This window comes from Rattus norvegicus, chromosome 15 (assembly GCF_036323735.1).
Source record: "Rattus norvegicus strain BN/NHsdMcwi chromosome 15, GRCr8, whole genome shotgun sequence".
Classification (NCBI taxonomy): domain Eukaryota; kingdom Metazoa; phylum Chordata; class Mammalia; order Rodentia; family Muridae; genus Rattus; species Rattus norvegicus.
Genome location: NC_086033.1, coordinates 6,841,199 through 6,859,172, shown reverse-complemented (window position 1 = coordinate 6,859,172; position 17,974 = coordinate 6,841,199). Strand labels below are relative to the sequence as shown.

The following is a 17,974-nucleotide window of genomic DNA, read 5'->3' as shown; positions in this document are numbered from 1 at the left end:
GAGGGGCGAAGCCAGGACCACTCAGGAGCATCCTGAGGATTGCAAGCATGGAGAGTGCCAGCACTGGATGAGAAGGACATGCAACACTGTAGATCAACCGCCCTTCTGGGCCTGGGAAGAGTGTCACATGGGTCACACAAAAGGCGAGAACCTAGTGATGACAGGAGAGTGCCTAATGCATCTACAGGGACCCCAAGAACCACAGTGAGATGTGCAGGAGGCCACAGTGATTGGACTGAAAGCTGCGCCCCTGCCTTCCACACACCACCATGCTGATGGGGAGGAGAGACAGAGGGCCTGCTAGCAAAGACAGGAAGAGCTGCCATCGTTAAAAATGAGTGGCCATTCCCCATGAATGTCCATCCCTTTCCTGGTGTGGTTTAGACTCTGGCCCGAGGAGAGCACAGGAGCGCTGAAAGTATTAGGAGTATGAACCATCGGAACAACGGGGATCTTATGTGGGCAAAACCAGCAAGCTGGAATACGAAAGTGAGCAGAGCAAGTGAGCAACAGAAAACAACGGAGAAGGACAGACAAACTGCCACAAAAGAAAACAGGAAAAACAACAACAACGAAATCCTTAGCTGCTTACCCTCAGAAAGCAGTGCCGTGAGGAGGGCAAAGTAGTGCACTGGGAAGCACAAGGCAGAAAGAAAGACATGGACACAGGAATCACAGACCAGTGGAGTTTTGGGTACTACAATAAGAAAAAAGAAAAGAAAAGCAACAAAAATGGAATTTATCTTGGAGGAACATCGGGAAACACCAGCACAAAATAGGTATTTTCCTCACCCCATAGCCCCACCATTCTACCCACACAAGTGACAATGACCATGGAGAAAGCAGAATGCCTGACACGCAAACGAGGCACAGGGCCCAGTTGTCACAAGCCTCCCACAGAATATACTCAAGCAGGCAAGTACAGAAAGCAGGAAGTAAGTCCACAAAGGCAAGGCTTCAGGCGCTATGGGACTCAGGGCAGAACACAGGTGGCTGGAGAATCCAATGGCTTTGGAGAGTCCTGTCCTTCAATGTTACCAACCAAGGACAGAGTGTTAGACTAAATCTCCAGGAACAGTATGGACAGTTTGTGAATATTGAAACAATAACAGGTACAGGGAAGAAATGGACAGGCCACACAGAACAACTGAGCATCATGCCTGGTTCAGTGTCCCAAAAATGTCTGGAGAACACAAGAACCATACCTCAAAGGAACAACCAGTCTATCCTGTAACCAGGAATAGACACAAGTAGAGAGGGCCGTGCTAGAATGATGGTGCCACAGGTCCCTCTTGGCCTCAGAAATCCAGAGCCCTGTTCCTAGTGACTAGGGGCTTCTAGAAAATAAAAATCTCTGAAGGTCTATGGAGACTGGGCAGGACCATATCGGCTTGGAACTTGGGACCATAGCATCCTCTAAGACTCAGAAACTAAGAGGACAGTTGCTGGGCACAAGCAGGTGAGGAAGGGGTCGGGGTGAGAGGAAAAAACTTCAAGTGAGGGGGATGAGGGGTGTGAACCAAAGGAGGAAGTCCTTCAAGGGGAGGACTTATGCCTTCTGGTTGGCCTGGTCAAACCATGATCACCACATAATTTGTCTCAAGAGGGCACACAGCAATTTCCATTCCTCCATATATATCCAGGTACCACCTCCTCCATAGAGATTATTCCAAAACATGACTCCATCTCCTGCATGCACACTCCTGCATGCCAGGACTTCCCACACCCTGGAGTGATCACAGTAGACACTTCCATGTCCTTGTCATCAACCAGGGAACCAGAGCATTGCAGAAAATTGTCACCACTAAGTGACACAGGACAACTGACTTGATGATCCGAGGAACCCACTGTCGCATGGTGGGACCAGGTGCAAGATCCAGGAAATGGAAACCATGAACCTCAGGGTGAGGTTGGAGGACCTGTAGCAGGCAGGAGAGAGTATAACAATGGGGGATACAGGACACAGGACTGCAGCCAGCATCAGCAGGATGAAAAGGAGGGCAACACTGGGAACTCAGCCCATGCAGCATGAGAGATGGCGGAGGAGGGGAGGGCCAGAGCAGCTTTACCAGTGAGGGGTGAGGGGCGTGAACCAGCAGAAGAAGACCAACCCAGGGGAGATTAGGGAGACATCAACTGGAGCTCCCACTCCCCACCAGGACACTCATAGAAGTTTATCTCTCCTCCCAGGCACCCACCTTGGCTCCTTGGCAGACTCCACAAACTTCCTCCCAGAGAACAGCAGGGTTTGCTGAGTGATGTTAGGGTTACACCCTACATCCTTATTTTACCATATCATCACTACTACATTTCAGACAGTGCAGTATAATTTGTTATTGCTCAAATTAATGTAACATGGATGCTAGAGAAAATACAATGAACTGAGCAAGGCTGTGTGGTCCTCTCTGTGCCGGTAACCAGGACAGTGTTCCTCATCTGATTCCCCTATTCAGGTAACTTTACATATCTCAGACTGAAGCCATTTCTATATAGCAAAAAAAAAACAATGTTTTGTACAGAAAACATCAACTGCAAAAGTCATAGAGTGAGTTCTGCTTACTATTTAGATGAAAAAGTGAAGAAGAATCTCGATCACATGGGCGCTGGGGAAATTTCTTGAACAAACCACCAATGGCTTATGCTCTAAGATCAAAAATCAACAAATGGGATCTCATAAAACTGCAAATCTTCTGTAAGGTGAAGGACACTGTCATTACAAATGGCAACCAACAGATTAGGAAAAGATTCTTTACCAATCCTTTATTTGATACAGGGCTCATATCCAAAACATACAAAGAACTCAACTAGTTAGACTCCAGAGAGCCAAAGAACCCTATTAAAAATGGGGTACAAAGCTAAACAAAGAATTCCCAGCTGAGGAATATCGAATGCCTGAGAAGCACCTAAAGAAATGCTCAACATCTTTAGTACTCAGGGAAATGCAAATCAAAACATCCCTGAGTTCCACCTCACAACAGTCAGAATGGCTAAGACCAAAAACTCAGATGGCAACAGATGCCTGGTGAGGATGTGGAGAAAGAGGACCACCCCTCCATTGTTGGTGGGATTTCAAACTGGTATAAACACTCTGAAAATCAGTTTGGAAGTTCCTCAGAAAATTGGACATTGCAGTACCTGAGGACCCAGCTATATCACTCCTGGGCATATCCCGAAAAGATGCTCCAACATGCAAGAAGGACACATGCTCCACCATGTTCACAGCAGCCTTATTTATAAAAGCCAGAAGCTGGAAAGAACCCGGATTCCCTTCAACAGAGGACAGATAAGGAAAATGTGGTACATCTACCCAATGGACTACTACTCAGCTATCAAAAACAGTGACTTCAAGAAACTCATAGGCAAATGGATTGAACTAGAAAATATCATCCTGAGTGAGGTAACCCAATCACAGGAAAACAAATATGGTATTCACTTACTGATAAGTGGATATCAGCCCAAAAGCTTAAATTATACAAGATACAGTCCACAGACAACATGAATCTCAAGGACAACCAAAGTGCAGATGCTTCTCTCTTTCTTAAACGGGGGAACAAAAGCACTCATAGGAGGGGATATGGAAGCAAAGTTTGGAGCAGAGACTGCCTCATATGGGTATACAGCCCATATGTGACCACCAAAACTAGATAGGATCGCTAAAACTAAGAAGTACATGCTGGCAGGAGTCAGATGCAGCTGTCTCCTGAGAGGCACAGCCAGAGCATGTCAAATATAGAGGCCAATGCTAGCAGCAAACCATTGAACTGAAAACAGGATCCCCGTTGGGGAATTAGAGAAAAGATTCAAAGAGCTGAAGGGGCTTGCAACCCCATAAGAACAACAATGCTAACCAAGAGCTTTCAGGGATTAAACCACTACCTAAAGATGATACATGGACTGACCCATGGCTCCAGCTGCATATGTAGCAGAGGATAGCCTTGTTGGGCACCAATGGAAGGAGAAGCCCTTGGTCCTACCACAGTTGGACGCCCCCCCCCCAGTGTAGGGGGATATGGGGGGCAGGAAAGTGGGCAGATGGATAGGGGAAAACCCTTATAGAAGAATGGGAGGTGGATGCAATAGGGGGCTTATGTAAGGGACAAGGTAATAATGATAGAATGTTTTTGTGTATGCGTTCTTTTAGAGTTATGCTAAAACCTAGAAAAGCGAAGTCAATTCTCATAGATGCTTTTAGTCTTTGGACACTGATTAGAGACAGTTTACACCCTAGATAAGAGAGAAAATGGGTTTAAGAGAAAAACAGTCCTTCTGGACTCTCCACAAATGCTTTGGTGAAAGAAGAAAAATGAGCTTAAGCTATTTTGGAGCTCTCCTGGGGACAGAAGGAGGTGGGAGACAATTTGCATCCTTGTTGGTTCCTATTGGAGAAGTGCTTATGTCTGGTTCTGGGTCCTTTAGGTAGGGTATCTGGGTCCTTTGGTGGGACACCATCTAGCTCCTTCTCTGTATGTCTATTGTCTGTCCTTGGTACACCAAGCTGTCCACGGATGTCAATTTATGTCTGGGTTTTGCAATTCTTTGCTTGAATGTTTTATGTTTCATGTTTAAAAGAAAAAATGGTGAAAACTTTAAATGCTGGTTGTTTCCCCCCTTGATTTAGTTTTAAGTCCTTTCAAGAAAGGAACAAATAAATAAAAACAGTTTCCATTGACCTTTGGAGCCCTGCATCCTAGATAAGTGGTTATCTCTGGTGTTAACTGTCATGCGTATCTCTGACTGGATCCGGCCTCAATGGAGGAATGTAGCTAGGAGCCTAGGTCTGTCCACTGGGGAAGCTCCCCAGGGGGCTGGCTAAATGTCTACACTAGCTGATCTTAAAGGTGCCAGCAGCTTCAAAGCTTCTATGATAAGGGAGCTGATGTCTGTTTCTCTTAGAGAAATCTTTGACTGTGATTATTGGAATCAACAGGTAACAAGGTGCTTCTTTTAAAATGACAGCTAAAAAAGTAAAAATGGTGTTCGATCTAAATAGAAAAATATGTGTACTCACTTCATTTTTTTCTCTTTGGTTTTAAATGTATAATATGCTTTACATGTCTTGGCTATAGGTTACTGGCTTTTAAGTTATTGGGTACGGTTGAAAATTTGTAACATTGGTAACAGAAAGTTGGCTTAAAAAAGGAGTCATTCTAGACAACACGTGGCATGAGCCAACCCAGGGAAACAGGTCTAGATTGGGATAATATTTTAATAGAACTTTTATCATGGAAACCGGACTTATAAAAGAATTTAGGGCAATGTCTCTTTGGTGAAGTATTAGAGCCTGTACCATCCTTCGTTCATATGCAAGGCTTGGCCGTCATACATTATAGCATGAGGAATGGACTTGGTGTTTTGGAGAGACTGGATTTTGGAGGATAGATAGTTTGGTGGAGGGTGAGTTTTGCTTTCCAAAGTTATGGCTGTGCTCTGGGGTTAGGAGGGAAACATAAAGATTGTGGTTAATGATTGCCAGTGTTACATTGACTACAGTTTACAGTCTGATCACAGACAGACTCAGGATTCTAACTCCTATGTATTTGTGCTTAAGAAAAAAATAAAACAGGTGGAGATTGTGACAAGGGTTGATGAGGCTATGGAACTCATAAGAGCATTACAGCCCGGTTGCTTACTACAACTGCTATTTCAAGAAATACATATAGAATTATTATAGGTTTAAGAGATTGCTTTTATGTTGTTTCTTGCACTCTTGGGTTGTTGTGAAATAGTTCATTTCTTGTGTTTCCTTGGGTTTTGTTTGACTTGACCATACATTGTATGCCCCTTTGAAAGAAAAATGTATTCATTTTTATTTATTTTGGTGAATTGTTCTTTGGATGACTTTTGTCTGTGGTTCCTCTGAATGCAGTTCCCTCGGTGGCCAGAAAAGGAACCAGATACCGAGTTATAAATGATAGTTAAGCACACTGTAGGTCCTCTGAGTGAAGCCAGCTAGTTGCCCAGGTGTGCACCATGATGTGCTACAGCTTCTCTGCTTCCTCCTGCTCTTCCTTGGCCAGCAGCACCTCTGCATTCTGCCCCTCCATGGCTCCAGTTCCCTCACTTTTGGGGATTTTAACTTTATGAATGGAGAGAAAGATTACAATTTCATGTTTGCCCTATACCTGAGAACCTATGTTGGCAGGAAAAGGGAGTTTTCATTGCACAAAATGGGATGGTAAGACAGAGGTTTCAGGAAAAAACATGGGTGAATATATTGAAACCATGCCCCCTCCCAAGGCACAGTCCATGAAACAACATACTCCAACTTGCATACATTTAAAGGTGTAGGAAAAAAATATTGGCCTCTATGAAACAGTAAAACTGTGGAAATTGGACTATTTGTCACATGCATGGACCCTGGGTTTACTCATTTCAGGAAGAAGAATATCCATCATCCACGGTCTTTAGATCTTTGGCTGTTAACAAAGATGTTCTATCCGTTTCAAGGTCTGATACAACTCTCCCTCTCCTCAGCAACTGAGTTGTAATGAAGGAGTGAGGACTCTGAAGCTCTGGAAGGAGAGTGAGCGAATGGGTGTTCCTGGCTCAAAAGTGAGTCTCTAGAAAAGCCACTGCAGAAACTGGCCAGTCTGGGTAGAGGTAGTTAGCAAGTAAGCTATGGCATTTCCCACTGACATCACTGGTAGTGTCTTCCCTGGAAATTCTCTTGTATCCAGGAGACACTAGAATCTTCTGTGATGTCACCAGTGATGTGGTGACACCAACTGCCTGAGCGATTTCCCTTCAGTTTCTAATGGGTTCCCGAGGAGGCATGTTCTCCAGGATCCTCAGTCTCTTTCGGAGGGACAATCATATCCATGCAGAGACCAGACCAAGGCAGAGGGAGGCCAGCCTTCTATCACGTTGGAGAACAAGACGAATGGAGAGGTCAAGTGAGTACTGGGCAGGGCAAGGGGAGCTTCCTGGAGGAGGCTGGCTTGAGCTGGTTCTTCCAGGAATATGATGTATGATTTAGAGCCTCAGTCTTCCTAAATGGCTGACCCAGACTCACCAATTTCTGATCATTAGTTTGACAGAGAACCAAGGACATATATGTCAAGTGGCTTTTCTTGGATCTCTTTAGTGTCATGGACGGTGTCAAAGAATACCAGGATGAGCCTCTGTAAGAATAACAAAGTGTCTCTCTCAGGATAGGGTTTTGAAGCACTTCATTCTCAGCAGTGTCCTGTAGATTACGTGGGTAATTGATGCCAAGAGGGATACTCTCCTGGTCATATATCAAGGTCTCAGTTACTTTGTCCTTGAACACACAGACTAGGGATTCAAGAGGTTAAGGAGTTTGTACTCAAGGACTTATCTGCCTCACATCAGACATTAGCTGAGAGGGTCCTCCAGTTCTTCTTGTTTAGGCCAGCTTTAGAATTTCAGTGCCAGAGGAATGGCTTTAGGAGGTGTAGTCTATATCTATGATGGCATATGTCATCCTATGGCTATGATGGTGGGGACCAGGGACCTAGCTGAGTTCAGCTTAAAGATAGCTTTCTTGCTCTGTCAGGGATTCACTGTATCTGTAGAACTGTTCATCCTCAGACTTCTGTTTTAGACTAAGCATAGTTTTTCTTGACACTGTGTCCACATATATGCCTGTTCACTGGTGTTTATCTACCTACAGAGTCTGATCAGAAGGCATTGTCCCAACCCTCCATAACTCCTGTTGAGGAGGAGAGAATGAAGCGTCTGGAGAACCTCACAATTGCTCTCCACAAGATGCAGAAGGAGAGAGATGAACTCAGGAGTATCCTTGCAGATTACCCGGGAAAGAATTTAAATGACAGGTAGTCACAATGCAAGTTCTGTTAAATCCACATTTCCTCACATCACAGTAGGCTACAACTCCAGGGTGTCCTCATGGTCAAAATCACTTTCCTGATTGCATCAGAATGTGAAGTCCAGATGGGAAAGAGATGGTGGCATAGGCTATTTTAATTCCTACAAACGTAAATCATAGCCTGCGGCCTGAATCACAGTCTGGGAATGAGGGTAGTAGTGTGTGAGCTCTCATTGTGTGGTTTAAGGAGCCTGGACAGGTGTTGGCTTGTGGGAATTTCTAGGTGCTCTGATTATGACCAATCATTGTTGTAATTGACGTGGAGGTGCTTTGGGTTCAATAGGTCCTGTGAAGAGCTGGAGGGGCCCAATCCCACTTGGTGCCTCACAGTGTGTGACTGAACTGACAACAGGGGATCATTGGTTTTCTCTGATTTTATTCATTGTATTTGGAGATACTGCCACATCATTGTATATATTTGACATTCTAATTGTAATTGAGAGAGAGAGAGAGAGAGGGAGAGAGAGAGAGAGAGAGTGTGTTTTGTGTCAGTTTGTGTGTGTGTGTGTTTATGCATGTGTGAGAGTGTTTGTGTGTATCACTTAAAATCTGGGTATTCTATGTTCTGATTTGGCCTGAGAATTATCCTGTGTCAATTTCCATGGCATGATGATGATGAGGGTGAGAGCCTCACTGTGAGCAGTAGAACATTTCACATCCGCTCAGGTGGATGCACATGGGAATCTCCTGGTGTGTGTTATAAATTCTTTTCCCTGTAAGTGATGTTCATGTTCCTTTGGGTTTTCATGTAGCAATAGATTGTATGATTGAGAATTGTTACCTAAGAACAGGACAATAGTCTTCATAGGTTTAAGTTGGAGCCTGGATTGTGGCACAGGGTCCTCGAATGTTCTTGGCAAGTTAGTCAATTCCTTCAAACCCCCTGAGAGAGCTCAAGCAAATCAGCTCCCTCCTTTTGTTTGCTGGCACTGCTGTCCCTGTGTCCATAATAATAAACTTAATAAATACCAATTGGACCCAGTACCAAGGATCAAGGTGTGGCATGTCCTAGGCTGGGGTAGTTCAGGATTCAGTCTGAATTCATGTAATTCTTGAATCCTTCATTCATAATGTTATTTCATCTTTGGACCATGCCTTACCACAGGAACAACTTTGAGTCTGAGATGCTCACGATACAGCACCAGGAAGTGATGACCGACATGAAGAAAATGAGCGAGCAGGTCAATAGAGCTTTGGTCAAATGTAAACACCTCACACTGGAAAATGACTGGTACTGGTGAGTAACTTACAAGGTTGTGACCCCAGCACAGGGCACAGCATGTGTCAGCCCATTCTTATCTGTGAAGTAAAGTGAGGATCAGGCTTTATAGTGTTTGAAGCAGACCAGGAAGCCTGTCTCTAAGGAAGGCTCTAGGACACACAGGACACAGAAAGATTGGCCTCCAAGGGACATTCTAATAAAATAGACAAATAAGCACACATAGGGATTAAGTCCTCTTCTGGGAAAAACTTGAATCAATGGTGTCAGGTTTTTGAGAAGTGCCCTGAGTCTTCTGGAATGTTGCTCTTTTCTCCATTTGACCTGTCTCTAGGTCATGCTCCATGGCTACTCTGGACTTGGACTATAATCTGGGGCTCTCTTTGGATCAGGACCCTAGAAGGAGTAATGGACTTGGAGAAGTGGGAGGAAGTTGGAGACTGGCTGGGAGTCACCATTTTTTCTTTGTGTCTCAGCCGCAGCTTCTGCCCCCTCCTAACTGAGTTGTTTGAGCTGAAGAACAATGCCCAGAGAGCACGGCATGAGAACAGGGAGCTTCTATGGGAACAGATTGCAGTGGAACAGTCCATTAAGGAAACAACAAGGATCTGTGGGGAAGCCAGTATGAAAATCCGTGTATCAAGCTGCCTCAGGTAGGATGAATGAAGCATCAAGGGCAGGTTTTCCTGATATCTAAGCATAAACCAAGTCAAACCAGTTTAACCTTCTCCAACTTATCCAGACACTCTCCTAGGTCTCATCCAGTTGTTCATCTCTTTGAACATTTACTAAACTTTCTGTGATGTTAGCTTCATGCAAGAAATTGGAGGATTGACAACCAAATCCTCCTGCTCAACTAGAAAATGCATTTCCTTAAGGGGGATCTGTTGATCACACACTGCACACTTACATGCCATTATGCTAGAGGGATGCCATGAGGCAGCCGTCTTTGTAGTGCACAGAACTGATTAGAGTTCAGTTCAATTGCCAAAAGAATGGCTCTCATTGTCAATCATGATGGGGCTTGTGGACTTTCTCTCCTTTTCCCCGTACATTGAAAATGGTCCCTTCTGCCTTTCCAAATCGTGGTTTCTAGTGACAGAGCTTGAGAAGCAGTTTGTCCGTCCTGTTTTATGTCAGTGTTTTAGTGGTCTTTCCTGTGGCTTATGTCCTGGAGCTGACTGGATGAACAGGGATGTAGGAAAGACTTCTCTCAGGGTGAGGGTTTGTGTGAGATATGTGAGGATTAGAGGGAAATTTTTCTCCAACTCTCTCAACCTCGTGTGCCCAAGAAGTGCATTCCCTACACAGGTTTACTCTATAAGGGATGGAGAGCAATGTCTAAGCTCTCACTTGACACATTTCCTTTGCCTCATCTCTATTCAACAACTGTTCTTCCAGCATGATGGCCTCCCCATTCTTTTCTGCTTCTCACTTATGATTTCTGTTCTCTCTCTCTCTCTCTCTCTCTCTCTCTCTCTCTCTCTCTCTCTCTCTCTCTCTCTGTCTCTCTCTCTCTCTCTGTCACACTCTCTCTCTTTCTTTCTCTCTCCCCCTCCCTCCCCATCTCCATCTCTCTCTCTGACTCTGTGTGTGTTTGTGTTTGTGTGTTTGTGTGTGTGTGTGTGTGTGTTTGTGTGTTTGTTTCTGTGGGCACAGATGTGAGAGCGTGTTTATGAGTTTGGTGCATATTGTACATTGGGAGTTGCTTGTTTTAAGTGTTTGTGGTATGGGTGCTTATATACAGAACTGTGTGTATGTGTGTGTGTTTTGCATGTGTGTGTCTGTGTGTGTGAACTCATCAAGTTTCTGAACACAGACACATATATTTATATATATTGTATTAGTCTATATGTACATATATAGAAACATGTAAAAGTATATATATATATATATATAGAGAGAGAGAGAGAGAGAGAGAGAGGAAGGGAGAGGGAGAGAGAGAAGAGGAAACACAATTTTTCCAATTAGTTTTAAACTGTTCTTAATGGGGTTTTGATTACTATTGAAATTATTACAGTGGGAAACTATTCAACAACATTGACATTACTTTGAGAAAAACTCAGGAATATGGTACAGGGATGTGAGGAGAGGCTGCTGTGTGAAATCCATGTACCTGAGTGTGGAAACTGATGACTCAGGGCTCTTCTGCATTCTTTGCTTTCGGTGTATAGTAACACTGGAAGGTCACGTGCTTGTTGTCTCTTCTCAACATCCTGGTTATGTTAATCGTTACCTGCCACCACTTTCTCTCCAGATTGGCCTAAACTTGGTTGAATATACCGTGGCTTTGGAGTTTGGCCTGGAATTTGTTATTTGAAAGATTAATTTGCTTAGAGTTGAATCTGCAGGCAGAAGATGTCCAGGAGTTATGCTGAGGTGGAATCACATCTTTGCCTCAGACAGAAACTTAGGCTCAAAATAGTCCACAGCACTCACCCTGTGTTGTGTTGTGGCACTCTTAACCATTGTTATTCAAAATCATTTGATCTGAGTGAAAATCATCTGTAAGGAGGGTTTAGAACAGTGATGACCCTCAGACATTGCTGGAGGTGTCAAATGGGTAGCCCTGTGAGAAGCCATGTACAACGCTTGTGAAAGTTCAACCTTTTGACACAGCGATTCCAAAACAAGAAGTAGGTGTGAGCAGAGAAACTGTGGCATATTAGTGTTTAGTGGTTCACCTCAGAGCAGCCATGAAGCAAAATTACCCAGATGTCCATCAGTCAGAAAGTGAAAAGGTACAATGTTGTCCAGCCCTTCCATGGACTGTGGCTGAGTTTGATTATACCTGCCAGCATTTGGCTTTGATTTAGCCCTCTCTTACTCGAATTATATCTGATAGCATCCCATTACAAGTTTTACCTTGGATTGTGGTTATGGAGATTTCCTAGCTGTTTGTGCTGGTAGTTTGTTTCCCCTGTCAGGTACTGTATGGTAAAGGGACCTCATATTGAAAAATGCAGCTCACTTTGCTTGCACTGGGAAACAGTGGGCCAGAGGACTGAAGAGGCTCACCTGCCCCCCCCCCCCCCAGTGCTCTGTTCGCCTGAAATCAGCCTCCTGTGCACAGCCTTGTGACCTTCCTAAGCAGGCTTGGCTAACAGGCCTAGATGTCACATTTCTAATTTCTGATTTTCAGGGGAATACACATTATTGGCCGAGCTGTCTTTAGGTTATGCTCACTGTGTACTTACCCCATTCCATGTTTTTTTTTCTTATGCCACCATAGTAGACTGGGTTATCTCTTCTATTACCATTAACTGGGAATCTAACCACATTCTGCAAAATACTCTGCTTGTATGTGTGAACAAATATATTTGGTTCAAAAGTGTGTATGTCTGGGTGTCTGTCTGTCTGTGTCTGTATACATGTATGGCTCCATGGACAATATAATCTTCTAATGACCAGTATGAGGAGAGAATGGAGGAAAGTCTGCAGGACCCCCTGAATCAGCAAAAACTGGTCACTGAGCAAAAGGCCTTGTCTGAGACGATGCAGCATCATTTCGGTGTCACTGAGATGGTTTGAAAGCACAGGATGAGAGGACCCAAGTAGATTCCCTGTATTTATAAACTGTCTTATTGGGTGTGTGACTTTCTCCATAGTTCTCAGCATCTGTCAGCTAGGAGCAGCTCAGAATATTATTCTTGTCCATTTTAAAAGAAATTCCGTCCATGAAGTTTATGTGATCCATAGAGATTCTGGCTCTTGTGTACCGATCCCTCCAGTCTGTGCTCTCTTGTATTATCTGAGCCCAGTGCCTTTAAGTCTCCCCACAAATAGTTTTACGATACCCTTAAACAAAGGAGTGGTATAGTTTATTTTCTGCATGAGTATCTCCTTTGGACTTCAATGCCTACCCTCGGCAAGATTTCCATGCAGCATATTCTTGCCAAGTATAATATCACTTCAGTGTGCATGTACTTCTTGAGATATTGTTTCTCTGGGTCTTTGCAGATATTGAGGTTGTCAAGTGGACCCCAGGCAAATTCCTGCACTGGAGGAATAATAATAGTCTTTATTTCAGTGATGGCCAGGCTTCCAAGGCCTTCCTATTGTTTTCTAGTTTGTTCATATCTCTCCTCATCTGACATTGAGACATTGCTACATGATATTAAAATATAATGTATACGTATGATTGGAATTATCTGCTGTTCACTGTTTAATTTTTAGCAGTTTTAAAAGCTGGGAAAATATGCAGGCCTGTGGGATCTCTTACCCTTCTCTCTTGGGCATGAGAGAATGACCTCAGATGAAAGATTATTCTGGATTATCCTGCTGAATTGTGCTGCTGTGTATGGGATAAGTGACATGGCAGGTCCTCACCAGGTCTTTTCCACCCGTAGGTCTGAACACTGCAGCAGAAGCTTTCCCAGGGCCCAGAGCAGGACTACAGCTCTCAGAGACAGGACTGTCCACCAGGAGCACTGAGGGTGCAAAGATTGACACCACCTCCCACATCTCAGTCCTGTAACCGTACCAATCCTGGGCTAAATTTGAAAGACCTTGAGATGTGGCCTGGAACACGCCTCACGTTTAACCTTTTGACGACTTGTCCATCAACAACCACCCACCCGGAATGAGGCGTCTACATTCCTCTTGAAAAGATTTTACCATCTTCCCTGCTGTTCTGCTGTGTTTGCAAGGCCAGCAACAGAGTGGGGTTATATGTTGAAAAATCAGCAGCAATGGAATGCAGACTAATTTACTTGTTGTATTTTATGTTTAGTTTGAAATTTGGTTTTATGCATTTGGTTTTATTTGTTTACGTTTGAAGTTTTGTTATTCATTTGTTAACTTTAGTTTTTAATTAATATGCTATATTCTTAATGCTATATACATTGAACTCATTGACTCCCCACTTTAAAATGTTCTTGAATAAATTGATATTTGCCTATAAATAATAATGTGACCTTTAACCCTTCACTCACAAGGCCATCCTGAGTCGTGTGTGGTTCTTCCTCCTGTAACAGCACAAGTGTAAGGCAACAGTGGTTTTCTGCAAGTCTCCTGCAGCTTAGGCTTCACCATCAGTTCACAGCCAGCCAGAGCTGCACAGGAAACTGTGCTCTTTATGTAGACAGTTTGTCGTGCTCTGTGGATCCCACATTCATGGCGAAAATTATCCTTGCTTCATCCTTGTGTTCACAAATTTAGCTTCCTTTATAATGACAGACAAAGGAGAAACACAGAAGTATTTCTCTAATACATTAGAGGAAATAAAACCATTCAGTAGGGGAATATAAAAAGCGATCAGGACACACGGAGCTGTATGCCTCTGCATTCCTTGTAATATAGCATCGTTTATGTCTGCAGATTTATTGAAATCCAGCAATTTTGGAGGAACGATATTTTTAAAATTTTTATTAGATATATTTCTTTACTTATATTTCAAACGTTATTCCCCTTCCTTGTTTCCTTCCTTAAGCCCCCATTCACTTCCCTCTCCCTTCCCCATATGTGTATTCCCCTATACATCCCCCTTATTGTTCACCACTATTCCCCTGCACTGTCCCTGGAACATTTTCTTTATTGTTTTTGTTGGTTTTTTTGTTGTTATTCTTTTTCTCCCATTTTTATTAAATTGGGCATTTCTTATTTACATTTCAAATGTTATTCCTTTTCCTGGGTTCCTGTCCATCAGCCCCCTAACCACTCCCCTTCCCGTTCTAAATGGGTGTCCCCTCCCCGTCCAACCCCCTTTACTGTCCTCTTCAACATTCCCTACGCTGGGGGTTCAACCTTGGAAGTACCAAAGGCTTCCCCTTCCACTGTTGCCCCAACAATGCTATTTACTGTTACCTACGCAGGGTCAGTCCATGTGTAGTCTTTGGGTAGTGGTTTGGTCCCTGGAAGCTCTGGTTGGTTCTTATGGGGTTGCAAGCCCCTTCAGCTCCTTCAGTCCTTTCCCTAGTTCCTCCAATAGGTGTCCCGTTCTCAGTTCAGTGGTTTGCTTCTGGCATTTGACTCTGTATTTGACATGTTCTGGCTGTGTCTCTTAGGAGAGATCTATATCCGGTTCATGTCAGCATGCACTTCTTAGCTTCATCAATCTTATCTAGTTTTGGTGGATATCTATATCTATATCTATATCTATATCTATATCTATATCTATATCTATATCTATATCTATATCTATATCTATATCTATATCTATCTATATCTATATCTATATCTATATCTATATCTATATCTATATCTATATCTATATCTATATCTATATCTATATCTATATCTATATCTACCTATATATCTATGTATATCTATATATCTATACCTATCTATATATCTATACCTATCTATCTATATCTATATCAATCTCTCTCTATATCTATATCTATATCTATATCTATATCTATATCTATATCTATATCTATATCTATATCTATATCTATATCTATATCCATATCCATATCCATATCTATATCTATATCTATATCTATATCTATATCTATATCTATCTATCTATCTATCTATATATATATATATATATATATATATATGTGTGTGTGTGTGTGTAGACCACATGTGGGGCAGGCTCTGAATGGCTGTTCCTTCATTCTCTGCTCTAAAATTTGCCTCCCTATCCCCTCCTATGGATATTTTTGTTCCCCCTTTAAAGAAGGAGTGAAGCATCCCCTTTTGCTCATCCTTCCTGATTTTCATGTGGTCTGTGCCTTAGATCTTGTGTATTTCGAGTATAACCAAGAGGTAAGGATGCAAAAGAACCAAATAGATAGCTTGACGCCAGAGGTTGGTGGTGAACACCAGAGGGAAAGATCATTCTTCCAGAAACAATTGGCAGGTTCTGGTAACTCAGCTTTACAAGACTACTTGTCTTGGGTCCACAGAACTCTCTGAGTTGCCAACACAAAGGTATGTTATACCCACATACACTGGACAGTGTAGAAGGAGATATCAAAGCCAGATGTCACATTTGCACTCATGTAAATAAAAAACAGAGATCATTTACCCAGAGAGGATTGCATACAGGTATCCAATGGTATGATAAATTATGAGAACCTGAATTAACTGACACATGGCCTCCTAGAGTAAGATAAAAGTACCTGCTTGCTTTTATTGATACCTTTTCTGGGTGAGTAGAAGCTCACTACTTCGGACTGAAACTGATCATAGAGCAACTAGAAAGCTCTGCTAGGAACTTTCCCCCTAATTTTGCCACTTACTAGAAATGCTGCCATATAATAGCCCAGCTCTCACAGCCAAAGCCTCTGAATAACCGTCAAAGATGTATGCATAGTTTGGAGTCTCTGTTGTGCAGAATTCTGGGCAGGTGGAAATAATGAACAAGACATTAAAGGAAACACTATGAAAACTCTCATTAGAGTCCAGGAAGGGTGGAAAGGCTCTTTTCTTATTTTGGGCCTGCTGTACTCCATACAAGGAGGGATTGAGCCATATAATATTATGTTTAGAATACACGCCCCATTGCTTCTAAGTCTTAGAGATCAGCACTTGGCAGAATTCTTCAACTATTTTATTCTTGAAATCCTGTCCTTCCAGTTCTCCATAAAGTCTATGACTTTGACTATCAGAGAGACCCAGTGAACCTCCAAATCCATCAACAATATCCCCTAATTTGGACCTGGTGGTAGTGAACTTGCATGAGCCAACTGGGCATCGAAAAGGACAAAGCAATTTGCAAAGGACCTACGTGGCGATGTTTTACACTCTTACAGCTATGAGGTTAGGTGGAATTTTAACATGGATTCCTCACAACTAGGTCAAGAACGTAGAAGCCACAGATGACAAGGCCAAATAGACTCCCTCCAGAACTTCTGGACCTATTAAAGTTGCGCTTTCACCTGACCTCAAGCCCTTCCACTCCCTGCCCAACCTCCTGGATCTTACATTTGGCATGAATACAGGATCATGGTCCAAACTCTAACACCGTCAGGCCTGGCCCTGGGAACTCAGGAAGGTGGACACTAGAGAAGTGACGTCTAATGGAACTGCAGAGGACCAATCTCCGTCCACGTTGTCCTTTGCTCACTGATATCTGGTTATTTTTTTGAGAAAGGATTTGGAAGTTTATCATCTGAAGTAGGTGCACAACATTTAAAGTTGTATATTCACTGTGTAACTGGGTTCACTATGTTACCAAGATCATTGCAACAAAGGAATTGTGAAACAGAGACTTTGTGAGTACACATCCATGAATATATGTAAAGAAAGACACCTTGGAAGGAATGCACAATAAGAAAATGAAATCAATATCCAATAAATTAAAGGTCTGGAGGGAAATACTGACTTTTGGGAAACAGGAAAACCTAGGAAATTGGAATGTATGTCACAGGACTGGATCTGGGAATAAAATTATTATGCAGAAGAATGTCTTCCACCCCATGTCCCTTGATCTTTCTCCCCATGCCAGGCCCCTGACGAAATCTGCCCTTTCAGAGCATGTAACTACTAATGGAGCAAAGAGAAATCTCTAGGTTTAGAGGGAGGAGATATGGAAAGGGTTCCATTGTGTCACTGGAGAGCCTCCTGGAGATGCACCTCAGAATCTGGTCACCATAAGGAAAGCTGGTTAGCAGGAGGCCCTGGTAGTTCCTGGTGACGTCGTCAGTAGACCCTTCCCTGAACAATCTCTTGTATCCAGGAGAGCCCTGGCATCTTCTGTGATGTCACAAGTGTTGTGGTGGCACCAACTGCCTGTGGGATGTTCCTTCGGTGCCTCTATGGTTCACTAATTGACCTGTTGTCCAGGCTAAGTAGCCGTTTGTGAGAAAGAACAAAGAGCATGAATCGGTGAGAGTTGGGGAGAAGGAAGCTGGCCTTCTGTCTTGTTGTAAAAAAGGAAGAAATAAATGGTCCTTGGGAAAGCTCAGTGAGCTCTGGGCGAAGGGTGAGGAGGTTCCTTGAGGAGAGAGCCTTGA

General features: G+C 43.1%; 1 protein-coding gene across 1 annotated transcript; it reads left to right on the top strand.

The window, feature by feature from the left end:
* The first annotated feature begins 6,699 nt into the window (after window positions 1-6,699).
* LOC134482178 (disks large homolog 5-like) lies at window positions 6,700-13,972 on the top strand. Its single transcript, XM_063274922.1, has 5 exons — window positions 6,700-6,893; window positions 7,634-7,796; window positions 8,955-9,086; window positions 9,545-9,721; window positions 13,418-13,972. The coding sequence occupies exons 1-5, from the start codon at window positions 6,755-6,757 to the stop codon at window positions 13,500-13,502; spliced, it is 696 nt and encodes a 231-aa protein (XP_063130992.1). The 5' UTR covers window positions 6,700-6,754; the 3' UTR covers window positions 13,503-13,972.
* The last annotated feature ends 4,002 nt before the right edge of the window (window positions 13,973-17,974 follow it).